General features: G+C 38.4%; 2 protein-coding genes across 8 annotated transcripts in view; one reads left to right on the top strand and one right to left on the bottom strand.

The window, feature by feature from the left end:
- The window catches only part of HMGCR (3-hydroxy-3-methylglutaryl-CoA reductase), a 319,565-nt gene that overhangs the window by 77,831 nt on the left and 222,982 nt on the right, over positions 1-18,752 (top strand). The gene's annotated exons all lie outside the window — the stretch shown is intronic.
- Positions 1,119-18,752, bottom strand: part of FAM169A (family with sequence similarity 169 member A) — a 44,674-nt gene continuing 27,040 nt past the window's right edge. For 3 of the 7 annotated variants that reach the window (XM_069777668.1, XM_069777669.1, XM_069777663.1), the window contains exons 6-14: positions 17,950-18,121; positions 15,445-15,624; positions 13,838-13,966; positions 13,508-13,623; positions 10,569-10,623; positions 10,078-10,216; positions 7,801-7,954; positions 6,771-6,977; positions 1,119-4,954 (exon numbers count right to left, since the gene is read on the bottom strand). In XM_069777668.1, the coding sequence (XP_069633769.1) occupies positions 4,415-4,954; positions 6,771-6,977; positions 7,801-7,954; positions 10,078-10,216; positions 10,569-10,623; positions 13,508-13,623; positions 13,838-13,966; positions 15,445-15,624; positions 17,950-18,121 (1,692 nt within the window). In that variant the 3' untranslated portion in view covers positions 1,119-4,414. The remainder of the gene's footprint in view (positions 4,955-6,770; positions 6,978-7,800; positions 7,955-10,077; positions 10,217-10,568; positions 10,624-13,507; positions 13,624-13,837; positions 13,967-15,444; positions 15,625-17,949; positions 18,122-18,752) is intronic. The other 4 variants (XM_069777667.1, XM_069777666.1, XM_069777665.1 and 1 more) reach the window with 4 other exon arrangements.

The following is an 18,752-nucleotide window of genomic DNA, read 5'->3' as shown; positions in this document are numbered from 1 at the left end:
TCTCCAAGGATGGAGACTCCACCACCTCTCTGAGCAACCTGATCCAATGTTTGACCACTCTTAGAGTTTAAGAAGTTTTACATTTAAATAGAATTTCCTATATTCCAGTTTGTGCCCACTGCCTCTTGTCCTGTCACTGGGCACCACTGAGAAGAATCTTGCTTCATCTTCTTTATACCGCCCCCCCCCCCCCCCCGGTATTTATACACAAGGTAAGATCCTCCCAAGCTTTCTTTTCTCCAGGCTGAACAATTGCAGCTCTCAGCCTCTTGTATGACAGATGCTCCAATCCCTTAATCATCTTCATGACCAGCTCATGTTCCAGATCTGGAACTCTGGCCGGAAAGTCAAGCTAGCTGGTTTTGTACCAGCTTTCTAACTTCTCTTACACTATATGATAGAGGCAGTACTTTAACTATACCAAAGTCTTTTCCTCTTACAGGCTATTTTCTTAGTTTAACATATTGCCCTAGTCTAGATTTAGTAACTTACTATGATTTTTACTTCTTTGTGGAAAGACAAGTGATTTGAAACTCAGAGGGGGTCACAAGCCAGTAAGTCATTGCTTGGAGAGAACTCATTTTGTCAGAACAGATAAGCTTCTGTTTACTTTCTTGTTGCTTTACCCTTTACTGCACATTAACAACAGAGTACTTCAATTTTCTACAGCTGTGTCAAGAACATTACTACATTTGTGCTATAAATACATGACTTGTTGGCTGAATAACGCAATTGTTGCACTCTAAAGACATTTTAATGTACCACACTAGGGAGTGTGTTACAGCATTTCTAGTTAGCTTGTCTATAGCAAGCTATGTAATAACTGCTAAGTTTATAGCAACTATGTAAGATGATGTAAAGAGCAGAATGCATGCTGTAACATTCAGAACAGCCTATTCTACAGCTTTTTTCATAAAAGTCTGATACATCAGCTAATTAAGTACAGGAAATAGTTTTAATCAATAGGCAATTTTTTCAATGAATAATCTTTGAGCTTTTAAAGCTCCTTGGTAACAGACAGACTGTAAAATGCTTGTTCTAGTGAACTGAACCACTTTAAAACATGCCTCCTGTATAGCAGAAAGGACTCAAATACTAAAAACCAAGAAAAAAAAAACCCACAAAATATAAGTTTAATTACTACTTCAGAACATTCCAAAAGAGCCAAGACAGTACTAAAAAAAGGAAAACCTAACACTGTAACAAGACTTAAGTATAGTACTCCAGAATAGCAATGCATCTTTCATCAGATTTATAAACAGGGTATCACTAGTTTAGAAAACATCCAACACCTATATTTATTTTCACAAACGTGAAGTGTATGCTATTGGAAATAAAATGTTAGAATGGTCACTTAAAAGCAGCAAAGCTGAACTTAACACCTATTTGTTCCTATGTTTAACTTGGTAGCATTGATGACATTGTAAATGATCAGTTTGGTTACTGACATCTACAACTGCAATGTTATAAAAGCAGCAACAAACCAAGGTTAGACATTTCAAATGAGTTAAACGCACTTCTGAAATAAGACATGTATACATTTTTATGTAAGGGGCTATGAAACATGAGAACAGCAAACAAGAATTATGCATGAAATGAAAATAGACCAAAAGAGAATGTGGGAGAAAAAGCAAATCCTGATAAAAATTAATAAGCAGTACAAGACAGACACTTGGACAAATGTTGGATTCAAATACGAAACCATTTACCATTGAAGTGCAAGGCTGAAGTCACAAATTAATGTTCTTTAAGCTCTATTCCTAGACTAAATAAAGCTCAAAATAATACTGCTTGCTTCCACTGCACACATCTAGTAGTTCCACAGCATGTTGTAATAGCATTTGGTACAAACTTGTATAAAGTTGATGTTTTAATCATCAGTTGCTGGTGCAGTAAGATCTTAAAAATTCTTTAAGAGTTAGATGGTAATAAGACAGACAGTTAACAGACAAAAAAAAAATTGTCCAAGCCTAAAACCTGCTGGTTTTCCTAAGGTAAAACACTGCAGTCAATACAGTTGTCAGATATGTTCCCTTGCATTAATGTAACAGAAGGTATAGACTATTAAAACTACTGTTCCAATGGGATAATCACTACAGCAATGAAAACTATTATTTAAAGTCAGTATTTTGATTTTGCTATTCCATATTTACTGCAAGATGATTGACGCCAAAGAAGTTGTTACAGAAATAAACTGCGCCCTTTAGTTCAAAGTACTGCTGCAATCACAATTAGAGCAATGTCCAGTTTTCAAGACTGTACTGGTTATCAGAATTGCTAATTGCACCCCAACTGCTCACATTCTGTACGTTAACAGTCTGGCCATCAGCTACTATCTCAGGTACGCCAGATTTACAGAGGTCTCTACTCAAGAGTATACTTAAAGATGCAAATTTAAGTTCAGTATTTAAAACTGACTCACTGAAATAAGATCAGAAATCTGATTGTTCTCAGTAGAAACTAAGACTGACCTAATCTAATAATCCTGTTGCAATATTTACATATTCAATATGCAAATGTCTTAAAGATACTAATCGAAATCAGTTCCAACTTAGCCATGAAAAGTAAAAGCCAGGTGAGTGGCACTACCTTCTCACAAACACTGTTTTCTGACCTCACAGGGAATATGAGCAATAAACATATGTATCAAAAATCCACCTAGAAGTAATTGAAATAACTGGTACTCACTTTTCATAAGCAAAAGAATCCTTAACTTTTTGAAAGTGGATACATTTGTATCAATTGAAGTATTCAGCAGATTAATCTTTAGTAAAGCTTGCTCTAAAAATGGAGTCACAATATACTGTATACAACCATGCTTTAAGCCACCAGCCCTCACAAATCCCAAATTCTTAGCAATGTAATAGATGTGTTTTCCAGCCACTCTTTTTTTAACACAATAAATCTTACCACTAGAAGAGAAGCCATACAGAAGATATCAGAAGTTTTGTTTCATGTACTTTATAGAAAATGCTTGATTAGTTTTAGAAATGCTTAAGGTTCACTTGAATATGTTTACAAACAAAGATCTTGAACATTTATCAGACAGGTACTCCTTATGAACCCCATGAATGTACATTGATAGGAAGTTACAGCTACGTGCAACAGTTCAAGAAACCCAGATTAACTCAGTAATCCCATGCACCCTGAATCTAAAGTTTATGTAACACACTTTTCTTAAAAACTGCCTTTTTTTTCTCTATAAACTGCTCAACAGATTAAAAAGGAACATGGTACTTCATCAGCTAAAGGAAGTAGTATGAATGTAACTTATACAGTTAAAATACCTTATAAATACAGTTAAATTGTATAAGCATAAAATCCAAAACCACATCCTCACATTAGCTTCATAGAGAGATAAAAGCTAAGACAGCATTGCAACTATTCAAGTGAACCTTGTACTCAGAAGTCCCGAACAGCAATTTCTAGATACCTCTATTTTTGAGACATTGTGGGAGACTAGTTCACTCATCTTAGAAAAGGCATATAGCAGGACAAATAGTGGCATGATTTCCTGTTCCCAGAATCGCTGTTCTTTCTTATTCCTGAGTTTTTAACCCATTGCAAGAAGAGCTTCATTTATTGAAAGAAACACATAGCTAACTAAGGAATAACCTACTGTATGTGTGACAAATTATGTATATGTACTGGAATCTATATTCCATATACTCTGGAAAAATTTATGCTTCCAGAGATGCTCACTTTGGAAGCTACAAATAGTTTACTGTGTAGGCATGTCAATCTTCATCTAAAGAACTTTATTATCAGAGTGCACTATGGCAGGTACTGCACTGACCATGCTTCTACTGACTCAGCTGTTTCAAGTTATTCTCATGAGAAACAGATGCTGCTTACGTTGTTTTGATCTAATGAGTTATACCTTCTTGTGTATTTTGAGACCTAGAATTAGAGTCTTGCATTCTTTTAATCTCATCTGAGAAAAATCTATGGGAAGGGAACAAGAAGCAAGGAAGGATTTTTCTCATTCTGCTTCTCTCCAGAGTAGAGAACACAAAGTTACCAAAAAAAACCACTAGACTGATGTCTGGCCTCATGGAAGTCTATGGGAATTTAAGAGACATTGACAGGGCCAGGATTTCACACTGCATTTTAATTCCATGACTGCCACCTCAAATATGCAAACTGTTCCCTTTGCTAGCACAACTGTATTTATTCAGCATGTATCCTTTATAAAAGGAGGAGACTGGCTGTTTAGTTTTGTACTCTGATGAAGCTCAATGTCTAGTTAAAAATTTAAGAAAACTTGAGGAAAGGTGATGAATCCCAAGACAAAATTCAACCCAGAATTTTAAACACGTGTGTCCCCTGTCCCACATGGTTTAGTTACACCCTAGTGTTTTACAAAATAATAACTTTCTTATAAATAGAGGAATTAACAATCAATATTTAATTTTTAAGCTGGCTTTCCTTTTTTCTTGGGTGGACCTTTGTAGCCTTTGGCCTTTCTTCGCAAGTTTCTCCGATCTACAATGGGTACCTCAATTTCTGCTTCCTCAGAGCTGCTGTCAGCTCGTTCCGCTGCTGTTTGCATGTACTGCTCCATCTGCTCAGCAGACTCTTCTGAGTGCTCTTCCAACTGGTTCTTCTGTCCTTCTTGTCCAGAAGGCTGCTGAAAAGAAACACCCTCAAGTTCAACCACTATCAAAGAGCTCTGACCCAAAGCAACAGAGGCCTCCTGTGAGTTGTGCCCTGCTTCCTCATTTTGACCTTCCAATGAGGAAGCTGTTTTGGGCAATACGTTTTCAGAAACACATTGTTCTGCTGCTTCAGTTACCATAGAGTTGGTCAGGCCATTGTCAGAGGGCTCGTCCTTCGATACCGAAGCAGCTGCATTTTCAGTGATGGTCTTTTCAGATTCCTGCTCTTCTTCAGTGCCCTCCTCCACTGATGTACTTTCTTCAGTCAGCACTTCTGAATCATTTGCATTTAAAACCTGCAGGGGGAGGGGAAGGGTGCCAAAACAACCAAAAGGACAATAAATAGAAGATCCAAGAGGCTGAACAAGTACTGCCCCTAGCTAGCAACCTCAGAGGGTATTTTGGCATTCAGCAGTTTTTAATACAACATGTACAATCAAAAAGCCAGTCTTTTCCTCCTTTTTGCACGAGACTATTTTGTGAACTGCATTTGATACCCAGAGTTGTGCTCTTATTTTCAAGAGGAAATTATTCAGAGGATTATTCAGGTACAGTAAAAACATTCTCACATTAATCCCATGGAAAATAAGTAACTTTTTATTTTAGACATACAGAGTTATCATTCTGATAGCATATAACAATCTGCTTTTGCACTATAAACAAGAACCAGTAAAATCTGTGTTCTAAAAGGGTATTTTACCCTTGCTTGTACACTTCAGGACAGAATTACTAGATGTGTTTGTTTTGGCTGGGATAATTTTCTTCATAGTAGCTAGTATGGGGCTAGGTTTTGGATTTGTTCTGGGAACAGTGTTGATAACACAGGGATGTTTTAATTATTGCTGAGCAGTGCTTACACAGAGTCAAGGCCTTTTCTGCTTCTCACACCACCCCACCAGCAAGCAGGCTGGGGGGGGCACAAGTTGGGAGGGGACACAGCCAGGACAGCTGACCCAACTAACCAAAGGGATATGCCAGACCATATGACATCATGCTCAGCATATACAGCTGGGGCAAAAAGAAAGGGGGGGACATTTGGAGTGATGGCATTTGTCTTCCCAAGTAACCATTACACATGATGGAGCCCTGCTTTTCTGGAGATGGCTGAACACCTGCCTGCTGACAGGAAGCGGTGAATGAATTCCTTGTTTCGCTTTCCTTGCGTGCACAGCTTTTGCTTTACCTACTAAGCTGTCTTTATCTCAACACATGAGTTTTCTCGCTTTTACTCTTCATGTTCTCTCCCCCATCCCACTGAGGGGGAGTGAGCGAGTGGCTGTGTGGTGCTGTCGTGGTTTCAGCCCAGCCGGTAACAAAGGACCACGCAGCCACTCGCTCACTCCTCCCGCCCCCCTCCGGTGGGATGGATGGGGAGGAGACAGAGGAGAGAAGAGGAAAAAAAACCTGGAACCTCGAGGGCTGAGATAAAGGCAGTTTTCTGGGACAACACAAAAAAGGTTACAACAGCATACAACGGTACTAATGAAAGAGTATACAAAAAGAGTGATGCACAGTGCAACTGCTCACCACCCGGGACCCGACGCTCTGCCACTTCCCCCACCGAAAGTCGAGAGAGGAGCCCCCCCCCCCCCCATCCCGGCCCGCTGCCATTTATATACTGAGCATGATGTCACATGGTATGGAATAGCTCCTTGGCGAGTTCAGGTCAGCTGCCCCGGCTATGCCCCCCACCTCCCAGGTTCCTGTAAAAATTAACCTCTATCCCAGCTGAACCCAGGACAAGTGTTTAGCTGCCTACTGGGGTTATTAAACCATGACACTAGACAAAATAAGGATGTGGCTTTTCACTCATAACCAACTAATATTTTAGTGAGAAAGAGCCATTTCATTACTGCCAAGGCAAATTGGAGCAATGTATCTTTATTTCTGGTATCACACACATATATGCCCCACTTCTGCATGTTAGAACAGAAACACTAGTATATTCTGTTTATGGATTTACATCATCTGATGTAATAATTGCTTCTCCCATGAATTTCATATGACAGTAGGGGCTACTTTCTATCTGTTACTTAACAAAAGAAAAAACAGCAAGATATGTACACTCTGAAGGAAAAATGACTTCACTTTTTTTTTTTTCAATTCTCTCACCTTCTCTGATACAGTGTGTTCTGAAGGTTTTGCCAGAGACTCAAGGATTAACGGAACAAACAGCGTTAAGGGTTCTTCTCCTTGACTTCCAGACTGCAATTTTGATTCACCACTTGAAACTTCATTTGCTGGTTCCTCTTCAGCCATACATGAGGTCTTACCAGTTTCTTCTGTTACCTCACCATTAAGAGGTTCTGATGGAGATTCCTAAAAATCACATTGCTAAGTCAAGATTATGCTCACCCATTGTTCCTCAACACTAGTGGGTGTATCTGTGATCTAAATTTGCAGCTTAATGTGAGAAGCAGATAGCTCAGGTACCTAGAAATGTGTACTAAGAAGGTAGAGCTTAGTGCAGAGGAGTTAACTTGACCAGCATATTAGCTTGGTGTTGTCACCTGCACTAAATTTCTGACCATAGCTTACACTGTTAGGAGTCAAGCCAAGCAGTTTTTATGCATCTCACAAACATGCAGCAGTCATTCCTTGAACCCAACATAGTGTAAGATCCACTTTCTCACGAATCAGTAAGAACATATAACTCTGGAGACATCATTAGGCACAAAGGGTACTCACAGATTTAAATTAAAGCTGTTAATTTGTAGATAAAAGTTGGATTTAAACATCAAAGCAGGCAAGCTTGAAGTGGAGCAACAATAGTCACTGAAGCATACCAGCTACTGGCTTCTTCAAAGAAAGGTTGTTTTTTTAAATTAGAGATACTGAGTCAGATCTTGACCAGAATATTTGAGTAGGAGAAATCAATTAAGAAAATTAGGTTGGTAGACAAGCTAAAAATTCACCTTACCAAAGATCCTATGAACTCTATTGTTCAAAATAAGTATAATGGAATATTCCCTGACACTAATTCTATATTAGCCTTAGCTTCTCAGATATACTTCTCAATGAAGCATCAGTACAAAAATCAAAGAGTTGATAGTCACATGGATCAAGGCAGCAAGGACTATATTTAACAGAAACTGTAGTTGTATTCAAAACTTATCTGCTATTGCTGTCACATCCAGCTCACCTCCTTCTCACTTGTTTTCTCAGGTGGCGATACATGTAGCTCTTCTGATATAGATTGGCCCTCAACTTCAGTAATCACTTCCTCATCCTCAGTGTCCTCCTCAGATAATTCCAAGTCTTCAGAGCTTTCAGGTGTGTGGGCAGGAAGTTCCAGCCTGCAGCAGGTATTAAGACATATCCTTTAATCTTTTAGATTAATACGTAATTTTGGTGATCTCAGCAGGGAAATTCTTCATGACCAATTATAAAGTACTGCATCACATGCTTGCCATAGGAAATAAGAATCCAGAAGACTAAATACATCTAAAAATGGCTAACTCGTCATTAGGAAAAAAATCAACTAGGAAAAATTGTTTTGGCAATTATAAAATGAAGACATCTATCTCGCTTCTATTTTATGGGAATAGAAGTCAAATTTGTTTATTATTTTAAATTTAGAAAGCAGCAGTCATTATACATTTGGAAGCCAGAAAGGAAACAACTTCTCTCACTCTCACTGTAGAAACAGTTTAAAATTATGGAGTTAAAAGCAAATATGTTTGTATAATTGTTGAATATACATATATTAAAGACCATGACTGGAAAAGAATTCAAGGCAATAAACACACGGCTGAAGAAGATTCAATCAGCTAGAGATTAAATTCGCAAACAGCTGAAGATGAAGCTCTGATGCATCTGATGGATAGCAAAACTATCTCAAACATTCAGTTCTTACTTTTGAGATAAAAAAAATTAGACGAACTGGAAGTATTACATACAAGCAAAGAAAAAAGTACATGCAATAGATATGTAAGAGGCTGCTTCACAATCTCATAGTAAAGGCAGTATTGGAGGGTTTTATCCCAGGTGCCAGTCTTGAGATGAAGGCACTCCACAGGAGAAAGTCCCTGCCAGAAGACCCTGCTGCATTTGCTAATGTGCATGGAAGGAGAGAACCAAGTTGATATCCTGCCCTGTTGCCATCAGGATCCCCCTTAGCTCTGCTCAGAAACACCATGTTACACATCTTGTTCAAAGGAGCAGTGGCATCTTGTTGACTTCATTTTCCAAGGCCCAAAATACTGACATTCAATAACAGGCTAGTCCTCTCACATACCAACTAGCCAATTATTAGTAGCAATAGGGCAAAGAATTTCTCAACCTGTGACACTATCAAACCATGCCATTTGCCCTGTATGAATCAGCTTAAGGCAGCACAATGACAGTGCAGGACAGCAGTGCTGTATCTCTGTAGTTCCACAGAGCAACTTAAACACAAAAATTAGTCCGTATCTAGCTGAAGACCTCAGCTTCACATTAAAAAAAAAACACACAAAAACCCAAACAACTAATTTTGTTTAAAGAAACCTAGTGGAACAAGTTTGAGAGATTTCCTAGAAAATAATCAGGTTATCTTCAGTTCTTCAGAAGAGGTTTTTGAGGTTGCAGTGGGGGTTTTTTTTGAAGAGAATGAGAGAGGGAGAGACGGACATGGGGAGTCAGTGTGTGTCTATGAGCATACATATACTCACACAGAGGAAGGGGGAGGAAGAAGCTATTTATTTATTTTAAATAACCACAGTTCTGCTTTCTGGATGGAAGCCAGTGCAAATTAGTACTTCAGGCCCTGTCTTGTATGACTTACAGCACACAAGTGGCACAATTCTTCACATCCCCATTTGACAATTATTACACAGGATAGCATCCTTTAAACCAGAGATGACTATTTTTTTTCCAGGATATAAGTTTAGATATGATGGTTTTAAATTAGAATTAGTCTGAACAAAGGGCTTTACTTTGAAGCTGGGTGGCTCCCTATAACTCTTTTTTTATTAAGTGACAAGCAGGAACCAGCTCCCAAGCTATAAACAGTCAAAACTTTATTTTACTGCAATATGCCACCATAAAAAGAAGTAAGGAAGGGACACCTCTCCAAAGATCACACATAGCATTGTGGATACATGTCCAGTTATATTATTGCAACAAACTATGCTGTATGAATACAGATGTTTTAACCTTCATGCAGACTTAGTTATAACAGAAGACCCTCAGCCCTTGCTGTTTTGTTACTTTTACTCCCAGTATCTACCAAGCTTTCAGAGACGCTACGTTTTGGTGCAATTGCTCCTCAAGTGATGTCTCTATTTTCTCACATCAGGCTTTACTTTTAGTAATTTTAAAATCAAGCATGTAGAAAGAAGGAAGAAGTAGCAGCACAAGTAGCACTGTGAGACACTGTTATAGTTTGTGACTGTCCAAGCAACAAAACAAGAAATCAGTAAAATATGGGCTCCTCTACCTGCTTTCGGACCCATGAAGAGTGTTTTCCTCAACTCCTTGGGAAGTTTCAGGTTCAGGTTCCCGGCTACGTCTTCCTGTCTTGGGACGTTTTAGATGACTGCTTAGTACTCGAAGGGCAACAGGACCTGTGTTAAGACCTTAGGGAAAAAAAAAGCAAAAAGACCAAAATAAATGCAAGTGAACAAATGCAGTCTAAGATCTGCATGTAATTTTTCCCCCTAATATTTCATTAAAGAAACAGAGTGCAAGTAAAACAGCATTCATTGTGGTACTTTTTCTGAATACACATACATAACATGTTTACCAAGACTCCTAACAATTTTATCCAAAGTCATCTAAAAGATTTATGAGTTGAACCCCAGCACCTTAGAGGAAGGCATGTTTTTATACACTTTGCAGATGAATACACTGAGATTGAAAGCGGTAGAAGAGCCTGCAAACGTATTAATCCACAGTAGTCACAATACTGATAATCAATGTAATTTTTACCTTCAGATGTGCTTGGATGGACATCCATTGATTCTTTACCTTTTTGAGAGTCAGCCTGTGAAGCAAAAGCAAAGCCAACGTTATTTCAAAAACTTCTGAACTGACTGAAATACCTTCATCTCCCTATCTGTGGTTGCATCTTTCTAAAGCACTATTTCATAGTAATGATCCTACGGAACAGCAGCTACAAGCATTCTTAATTAAGATACCTACATACATGTGTCTTATCTCTCAAAAGATTTTTTTTAACTATCTTTATTACAAGGATGAATATTTATATCTGCATTTTACTTCTGGCCTCAACATAGAAGACAAGACTTGAAAGTAACCTGTCTTTATGAATAACCCTACCAAGATTTTTTCCTAACCATTCCATTTATAACAGGTGTCCACATAATTAAATGCTAGAAGTCTTTTTTTGTTTCCCCTTTCTGTATAAACTCAAGGGACTGCACTACAGTAGCTGATAAAATTTAACAGGAAAGTTTTATTTTTATATTTGTATTCTATTTTGTAGTCTTATTTTTATCATGGCATGCAACAGAATATGGTAGCCCATGTAAAAAAAGAGATCAGACAAAAACCAGAACTTGGTGATTCAGCAGTAATACAGGTTACATGCTGTCGTGGTTTAACCCCAGCCAGCAACTAAGCACCATGCAGCTGCTCACTCCCCCCTCATCCAGTGGGATGAGGGAGAAAATCAGGAAAAGAAGTAAAACTCCTGGGTTTGAGACAAGAATGGTTTAATAGAACAGAAAAGAAGAAACTAATAATGATAATGATAACACTAATAAAATGACAACAGTAGTAATAAAAGGATTGGAATGTACAAATGATGCGCAGGGCAATTGCTCACCACCTGCCAACTGACACCCAGCTAGTCCCCAAATGGCGATTCCCTGCCCCCACTTCCCACTTCCTATACTAGATGGGACGTCCCATGGTATGGAATATCCTGTTGGCCAGTTTGGGTCAGGTGCCCTGGCTGTGTCCTGTGCCAACTTCTTGTGTCCCACCAGCTTTCTCACTGGCTGGGCTTGAGAAGCTGAAAAATCCTTGACTTTAGACTAAACACTACTGAGCAACAAGTGAAATCATCAGTGTTATCAACATTCTTCACATACTGAACTCAAAACATAGCACTGTACCAGCTACTAGGAAGACAGTTAACTCTATCCCAGCTGAAACCAGGACACATGCACAGTCAGCACAAGAGGCTGCTTACATCAGAGTTCCCTCTCCCTAGAGCTCTTTTGCCTCTTGCTCTTCCCCACCACCCCAGTATTTCCATTTTTTCTGCAAGTTAGCTGAAGACTCAGTGGTAAAGCACATGATAATCTGAACTGGGTACAAGCTGTACACATTATAATAAAGTTATGCACATTGCTCGCTCTTAGCTGCTGGAAGTAATCTAGAACTGGCAGTAACCAGCATCCAGGTGTTCTGCCACCTTTCAAGACTCACTTCCAGTACCACCCAAGAAGACCAGCAAAAAGTGGCAGTATCTACATTCTGCTGCTTGAAATAGTTTCAAATGACTTTTAAATAGATGAGAACTTGTAGACTAATGACGAATTATTCTAGCATCAAAATAAACAAAATAGGGAGCACTAAGTAAAAGGTGAAAATGAAAGTTGGGGAAAGTTTCTTCCTGGTTTGGGGGAAGGTGGGATATTTTTTGTTTGGTGGCCAGTTTTCAAAGCTTTGTAGAACTGCTTATAGATAGTGCAAGTGCCAAGGAGAGAGCTGCCAGCAATTCTACCAACCTATGAGGAGCTGGAGCACTTTGGTATCTACCATCTTCCTCTTCTGGAAAAAGGCAAGAGACAAGGCTTGAGTTCTTAACTCACAGCAACAAAAATTCTAAGAACTACTATCCCTCTGCTGTCTTCTCCAAGTATATCCATATAGCTCTGCAACCAAAACATTCATTCTTTAGATCATTTTACTGATATGACCATTATTGGAATCTGAATCTAGAACTCAGTGATGATGCTGAAGACACTGTTACAAATGAAAGACAACTAGGAGTTGTTGCTTCTGGTCACTTAGAGACTAAACACATCACTGCTTTGCTGTCAGTTCTGCTTTGGGAAACACTAATTTTCTCAACTGGGAAAAGGGAGATTTGACTTACATTACAAATCTAAAGTTTGGATATTAATAGCTGAGAGTATCGATTCAGCCATTATTTCCCGTTTTTAATTAAAAGTATTGACTTCTATGAGAGCATGGTCATGTCAATACTACAGACAGTCCTGAAAGCACACAAATCCATGCTCACTGTATTTGGAGCTCAGTTACTCTCAAGCACGTTCTGTGTGGCCTCAAAACACAAATGAGAGAGAAGAACAGGTTCATAATATTCAAAGACCCAATAATGACCACATATCCATATGTAGCTGAAATCTGGTTGATATTTCAAACATGTACAAAGAAAGCTGCAGTCCTTTTATATGGACAATATATAACTCTGACAAATGCAAACTAAACACTTTCCACTGTATTGAACTGTAATGTGAGTGTGTACTTCTGTAAACACTTTTCCTCATTCTCTCCACTCCTATGATGGCTCTACTGTTCAACAGTCTTTCTAGACAGTAATCTCAGAGCCAGTTGAAATAATCTCCCTTCTCTAAACTGCTAGCAAACAGCTCAAATTATAGACCCTGACAGCTGTGGCACAGACCCTCTACATTCATAGGGACACCCCAACCCTCTGCAAAAAAAAAAAAGTTATTTTTAACCCCAGCTTAGTCATCAGTGTTACATCAGTGGGAAGCATAACATCCACTCAAAAAGTAACAAAAGCATTTGTCTTATATATAGTGCAGACCTGAGCCAATTCAATTATAATGAGGTGGACAAAAAGCATTTCTCATAATTTGGTTTTTAGTAACAAAGCAATAAAAAGAGGTAACAGTCAGTGTACCTACACTTAGCTGTGTTTCTAGCTTGGTCTTCTGTGCACTTGCTTCAGATACTGCTGCAGACTGCTGAAAACGATCCTCTGCCTGGGTACTCTTATTTTCTTTCTGTGAGGCCTCTGCTGCTGCGATTTTAAAGAGTAAACAGGGAAATGGAAAATTATAGTGCCTTTATATAACAATTAACCATTCCAAAAATCATCATACAGATCTCAGGACAAATAAAAATCTTTCTGCTAGTTTCCATGGGCAGTATTCACAGAAGTCACTGTTGTACTTGCAGAGTGTTTATTCAACTTTGTAAAAGTGACAGAAAACAACAAAACAAAGCATCCATACCTGCAATTTTGAGCTTTTCCTTTTGCCATTTAGAAATAATAGAAGTTCTCTGGAACCAACATCCTGCTCCCTCCACTTCCCACAAAAGGTTATGATCCTCAGGGTACTTCTCAAGATATTGCTTACAAGCTGAACAAACATAAGAAAAAACACTGTATTTTATATATATATACACACACACACTTGACTGTACCTCAGTTTTTAAAGTTTATCTGAAATCAAATTAAATTTGCAGTCTTCCAGCATACACAAACCACCACAGAAAAAACTGTTAAACAAAACAGTTGAGTCTGAAATAAACATAATATTGTTTTACCCTACTCATCCTTCAAAATAAATCCTTCCTTCACTTTGAAAGATTTTCCATAATTATCTTAAACTGCAAACAAAGACGCATGGGATGCTGCTCTTCTCTAAGCACCCACTTGAGAGTTTTACAACTTCACTGGTCACTGTCCCTGCCAATCGCAAGGCTCAACCTAGGATGGAAGGGCTCTTAAGCAGAGGACATAGTCAAGTGATTTTTGTCACCCCATGTTATTATAGGCATTCGTGAAAAGCACTCTTTTGGAATGCAAACATGTTACCATTGCATGGTTCATTATCCACTCACTGTTCACTTTTGGAATATTTTCTTCTCTGCTATCCCTCCACCTCTTTTCTCCCAATACACATACTAAACATCCATGTGGAGAGGCATGCTTTGACATTATTCTGTAGTAGCTACCAGGAAAACTACCGTTTTTCACCTGATTCACTATTGATGCATAATCTCAGTGGACAAGATCCCTACTGTATCATTCATTAGAATGGACTGGATGTACCAATGGATTTGGAATGTACCATTCATGGAAATGGATTAGACATTAAATTCTGCTCAAGACAGTTTGCTGGTTGAAGCCTAACAAACCAGGTCTGGTAAGATCCAACAACAGACAGTGGTACTGAGAAAGCAGAAAATTGCCAGTGGCTAAGAAGGCCAGATGAAAATGTTCATAAAAGGATGTCCAGCAGATGGCCTAAGAGTAGGACAAGTCTTGAGAAACAGAGCAAAGGAAATGTGCTTCTTGTCTGAACACAGCCCCAAGCAACATCATTTCTAGAATGCGTGTCATTACCTATACGACATAACCCTCTTGGGTTGCTAATGGAAGACCCCTAAGTGTTTTGCTTGTACATTAGAACTGTGCCTTCTTACACCCAAGTTAAAACATAGCCTAGTATGTCCATTTGACCAGAAGTTGTGAGAAAGCATTCATTAAACTACTTTGTGAGGCTTAGGTGTGAGCAAGAAAAAGGTGCTACTAAAGATATACATTAGATCACACAGAGAAACACCTCAGCCCATTCTGCAGCTTGGGGGAGACACAGCAGGAAGCTCCACAGTAGCAGAAAGCCAACAGAGATCCAGTAATCTAATCTCACGTAGATGATTAAAAGTCTAATCAGAAACTACTTAATCTTAAACAGATCACAATTTTTAGCCTTTACTGAAGAGCAGAACATTAATATGGAAACTGAGGATGCAGCCACAAACATGGAGCTTGAATGACAGCACTCATTTGAATATGTAAAGAAAACAAAAAGATGATCAGTAAAGAGCTTGCCTGTGTACATGAAGGACGACAGCGGGTATCGTAGGCCAAGAGAGTCTGCAGAAAAGGAATGCACAAAGTCTTCCAACATGATTAGCCCCAAGTCTCTCCCACGATGTTTCTTTCTTACAAACATTGTGTCTAGCACTGGCAGCTGATAACTCTGACCATGGTAAGAGTTACAAACACTTCCTGGAATAATAGGAGGAGAAAAATATCCATCAGTACTTCAGCACTGACATGATGCAGCATGGATTTCAGCATATTCAAATAAAGACTTTTATAATTTATGAATATTATACCAAACTATATAATTGTAAGTTATATAAAATTATATTAAAAATTATAAAAATAATTTAGAACATTCATTAAAAATAAACAATTACTACCAGCCATTTATTGGCTCTTCAAGCAAGCTTCATAATGTTGCCAAGATTTATCAACAGATTAATATGTTAGAAAAAGTCTGTAGTACCAGAAAAGAATAGCAGAGATAGATAGGAAAGGCTCACTTTGAGATCTCACTATACAATTCCATTGGAAAACCATACTAAAAATGAAGCTGAAAGAGCAAGGAGGAAAAAGGACACAATAAAATTCTTGAATTGCACTTTTATGTAGATTATAATCACTCCTCAGGACAAATACGAAGACTATAATTCAGCTCTTGTTTAAAGACTGAAACAATAATTCCAATTTTTTAAAATGAAACCACAAGAAATCCTAGGACACTTTACATTGTAATTCTCCCATAAACACCACATTATCCATAATTAAACAAAGATGAAACAGACTGTCACAACACATAGGTACTTCAGTATCAGAGGATTCGAAGGGTAGATATGGACTCAGTGGTGAAAATGTGGCATGCCACATAATGGCATTAAGCTAGCCCATCAATTATCCAACCCATTTTCACACCCTCATTTTGGAGTCAGTGTGAACTATGCCAAAATCTTGCCCTTTCCTCTAAAAGGACCAAGGAGAAGCATACAGTTGTCTATACAACATAGTCTTTGCAACTTTGTCCTTCTGAGACCAATGAACATACTTATCTTCATTTATCAAGCAAGGAAAACATGGGCAGAGAGTTTACGTTACTTGAGTACCCTTCGGGATACCAGTCAAGCTCCACTACTCTTTCCTAACCATCTGTTTCCAGAGCTGCCTTTCTTCACGTAGACTACTCATTTGGAGAATACAGCACACAATCAAACATGGGTGAAGTATTGATAATGCCTAGAAAGATTAGCCTTCAGTGTTTGCTAACTCAGGACAAGTAAATGAGAAGGCATCATGAGAAGTGAGCAGGAATATAGCAAAACCCCATTGCCGCATGAAGTGTCCCCATTCTAGACTAAAAACAGAATCACTACTCCAATTTCCAGCTTTAAAAAGGCCACAACAACAACCACTGCAATACTACTTTGTGACCACCACGCTATAGCAATTATTACATTAAAAATAATACTGAGATTTATACAGGTTATGCAATGCATAATTTCTTAAAAAAAAAACCAGCAACACACAGAAAAAAGATAACAAAGACAATCAGAACAAATTAGCTGGTTGCTTTCCTATCTTGATTGCCAGACCAGAATAGGTCAGTGACCCAGACAGTTTACTATTTTAATAGTTTGCGAAGGTGTGTATATATATATATATATATATATTTGTTAGATGGGGCAATTCTCCAGCAAGCCTCCAGTACCATCATTAATCCTAAATTAGTTAACCCCCTCTAGAGATGAAACAAATGCCAGACTGTTTCCCCTCAATCCAAATATTGATATTCTACAAAGTCCTACCAACATGCAAAACAGCCTACCCAAACACTAAATTTTATTCAGGAAAAAAAAACCCAAAAAACCAAGAAAACCACAAAAAATTCCTAAATAACCAAAGGGAGATTACAAAGTTTTAGAAAAACAGAAAAACAACAGGAAGTCTGTAACATTAATAACAAGCCTGCCAGCTTAATTGTAATCTGAGGGAACACGTGTGTGGAAGAAAAGGGAATCTCTTTTTGTTGTCACCAGGTGTGATAGCTGAATCTTATGCCTGTGAGCAAAGTTTCTATGCTGTTAAGTGATAATGACATCTGATTCCACAATCATTTCAGATAAACAGGATCTCTGCATTCTGGAACTAGGTCAAAAAAACCAAAAGAAAACCAAAAAAAAACCAAAAAAAACCAAGCACAGCCCAGTCCAACCATAAACAATTGTTCCACAGAAAAAAAAAGGAAAAAACAAATTTTTTGGTATACCTCATTTCTACAGTTTTAAATACATTTTGCGGAATATGAAGAAATCTAAGAACTTTTAGATTGCTAAAGCACATAAGCATTTAAAAGCTAGAAGTTTTAACAGCAATCTGACCTCTTGTGATTTCAGGAAAGCACCAACTCACTAGGCCTACAAGGTTTGTAAAGTCTACTAAATACAATATTCTTGAAATAAGCTCCCTATCTCCCCTCCTGACCCCCTCAAATCCCACAATACTCAGGTGGTTTACCTGTAGGTTTAACAGAATAGAACCCAATAGCCTCTCCTTTTTTCCACATGATCTTAGCATAGTCATTGCTACCATGACAGAGAAAAGGGATCTCATTTCTTTCCATTTCTTGCTTCCGATAGATAATTCGATTCAGAACATACAGAACAATCCTCTCTCCAACAGACTTCACCTAAGGAGACACAGAAGAATATTTTAGAAGAGTGGTCAGATTAGTTGATACACATCAGGGACCTTATTTTTCAAAGTTGTCTGCAGCTGTGTTAACTGGCAGAGTCAAGAGAAGCTATAAGTGCTAAGGCAGGATGAAACTCTGGGGTTTGAGGGCAAGGAGATGCTCAGAAGCCATAGCAACAGGTTAAGTATAAAGCACTACCATAGACAGAGGATGTTTCACAACTTCAGCGTCACTCTTAATCCGATAGGTAGAAGCTGAGAGAAGTGCTGGGAGTGGGGCAGTAGGGGGAATTTTTTGATTTTAACTCAAAACTATTTTTGGATTTAAGAAACATTCACAAAACACCATAGTAGTACACCAGCCTCAGACTTCCCAGGCTAGCAGGTAACAGAGTCCTACAGAGGAGAAATGATGAGCCTCACAGGGTAGCAGGACTTGGCACACTCAATCACTGCTGATAGTGGCAGACAACAGGACATGATGCAGTGGAAGAACTAGTTACCACAGTTTGTGGCATGAAACAAGGAACTCAATATCCTTTTCTCTGTCCAGCAATGTTCCTTTTACGTATGAAATTTAAATTCACCACTACCCTACCCACTGTGAAGTACGAATGCCCAGAGCC

This window comes from Haliaeetus albicilla, chromosome Z, assembly GCF_947461875.1.
Source record: "Haliaeetus albicilla chromosome Z, bHalAlb1.1, whole genome shotgun sequence".
In the NCBI taxonomy this organism is placed as follows: Eukaryota; Metazoa; Chordata; class Aves; order Accipitriformes; family Accipitridae; genus Haliaeetus; species Haliaeetus albicilla.
This window is presented reverse-complemented; position numbering and strand designations above follow the sequence as displayed.